The 1,972-nt window shown below is 43.4% G+C and overlaps 1 protein-coding gene across 2 annotated transcripts in view; it reads right to left on the bottom strand.

Moving 5' to 3' along the window:
• Positions 1-581, bottom strand: part of LOC106574954 (histone-lysine N-methyltransferase SETDB1-B-like) — a 22,139-nt gene extending 21,558 nt beyond the window's left edge. For both annotated transcript variants that reach the window (XM_045699278.1, XM_045699286.1), the window contains exon 1: positions 472-581. In XM_045699278.1, coding sequence (XP_045555234.1) covers positions 472-488 — 17 coding nt within the window. In that variant the 5' untranslated portion in view covers positions 489-581. The remainder of the gene's footprint in view (positions 1-471) is intronic.
• Positions 582-1,972: the final 1,391 nt, after the last annotated feature.

The raw sequence follows: 1,972 nt of genomic DNA, 5'->3' as shown, positions 1-1,972 counted from the left end.
ATTTTACACCATTTGTATATCATACTAACATAGGGGGGGGGAAAGCCACTTAGTGAACAATTTAAACTACAACTACCAAACGTCACATCGGCAAAAGGTTAACGTTAGCACAAAGCGGTACGCGGAGAAGACACGTTTAGCAGTCAGAAATACTGTACTGTAGTAGCTTTAAATGAAATTCCTGTGGGAATGCACTTTTTGAAGTAAGTGATTTTGTGCACATAATCACAGTGGATCTTCATTTATCGGACAAGTTGAGTTTATTCAAACAATCTTGCCAACTCTGAAAGTTACCTCGCTAGCATCGAACGTTACTGAGCTGGGGAGGCAGACTAGCTAGTTATGCTAACAAGCAGTTCAGTCTTTTGTAGTTGCCTTCTCTAAATCTATATCCGCTCACCGTATAATGCATCTGCAACTAAAAACTGTTTATGAATCGAGACAATTTTTATTGGAAGTTAATGAACTCACCCATCATTATTGTCCATTTATCCAGTCATTCAGCTAGAAAGCTACAGACCACTCATTATACCCCGCATACAACTTCTTCTTCCTGTGGCTTTCCGGCAGACTAGACGCTGTGTTGCGAATTGCTGCCCTTAGCAGGTCGGAATGCGGATTGCACATTTTGATCAAAAAGGGAATGGGGTAAAACTTAAATTGCACCATCAAACCCTACTGTACACTATCCCCAAAAACCATCAGCCCATCCCACTACTATGGCCCTAGACGACCCTACAGCAGGCTGTCAGCCTGGTCAGATGGAACCCTTCTCTCAAAACTTCCTGTAGATCTTCTGCACTAAAATCTCTGACACGCAAATATTTCTCTGCTGCTCCAACTACTATCTATCTTTTGTGATTTAAAAAAAAGATTTCACTTTACTTAAGGTAGGTTAGTTGAGAACAAGTTCTCATTTACAACTGCGACCTGGCCAAGATAAAGCAAAGCAGTGCGACACAAACAACAACACAGAGTAACACATGGAAAAATCAAGCGTACAGTCAATAACACAATAGGAAAAAAGAAAGTCTATATACAGTGTGTGCAAATGGTGTGAGGAGTTAAGGCAATAAATAGGCCATAGTAGTGAAGTAATTACAATTTAGCAGATTAACACTGGAGTGATAGATGAGCAGATGATGATGTGCAAGTAGAGATACTGGTGTGCAAATGAGCAGAAAAGTAAATAAAAACAATATGGGGATGAGGTAGGTAGATTGGGTGGGCTATTTACAGATGCATTATGTACAGCTGCAGCGATCGGTTAGCTGCTCAGATAGCTGATGTTTAAAGTTAGTGAGGGAAATAAAAGTCTCCAGCTTCAGCGATTTCTGTAATTCGTTCCAGTCACTGGCAGCAGAGAACTGGCAGGAAAGGCGGCCAAAGGAGGTGTTGTCTTTTCCACTCCATCAGTGCAGTTGACCACCACCATATTACGCAATAAATCCAACCTTCCTAAAAACTCATCTTCTCTGGCTCTCTCTCTTCTGGCTCTCTCTCTCTTCTGGCTCTCTCTCTTCTGGCTCTCTCTTCTGGCTCTCTCTCTCTCTCTTATGGCACTCTCTCTTCTGGCTCTCTCTTCTGGCTCTCTCTACTCACTGGTGGCCTCCCAGTCGACTCACTCACCATTGGGCTATCCTCTACGCTCTTCACTGCCTCAGCATAGGAAACTTTCTGCCCCACTTGAACTCTGGCACTCTCAACCTGTCTCCCTCTCACAGGGCACTTCAGATCCACAGCTGCATGAGAACCCCCACAATTCTCCCTCTGACTACCCTCCTGCACATTTTTCACATCGTGGGATCTCCCTTCTGCACACTGCTGCAATGTGTCCGAATCTTTGGCACTTAAAGCACCAAAGTGGGTTCGAAACAGGCCCTCGCAGAATATCAAATATAACCTAACCAGACCTTATGAGGTAGAAACTCTGTGTCAAAGCTCAACAAAACTGAGAGGGTATTGTCAGTCT

The sequence above is a fragment of the Salmo salar genome, chromosome ssa02, assembly GCF_905237065.1.
Source record: "Salmo salar chromosome ssa02, Ssal_v3.1, whole genome shotgun sequence".
Lineage (NCBI taxonomy): Eukaryota > Metazoa > Chordata > Actinopteri > Salmoniformes > Salmonidae > Salmo > Salmo salar.
Note: the sequence above shows the minus strand (reverse complement) of the source record. Positions and strands in the feature narration are given on the sequence as shown.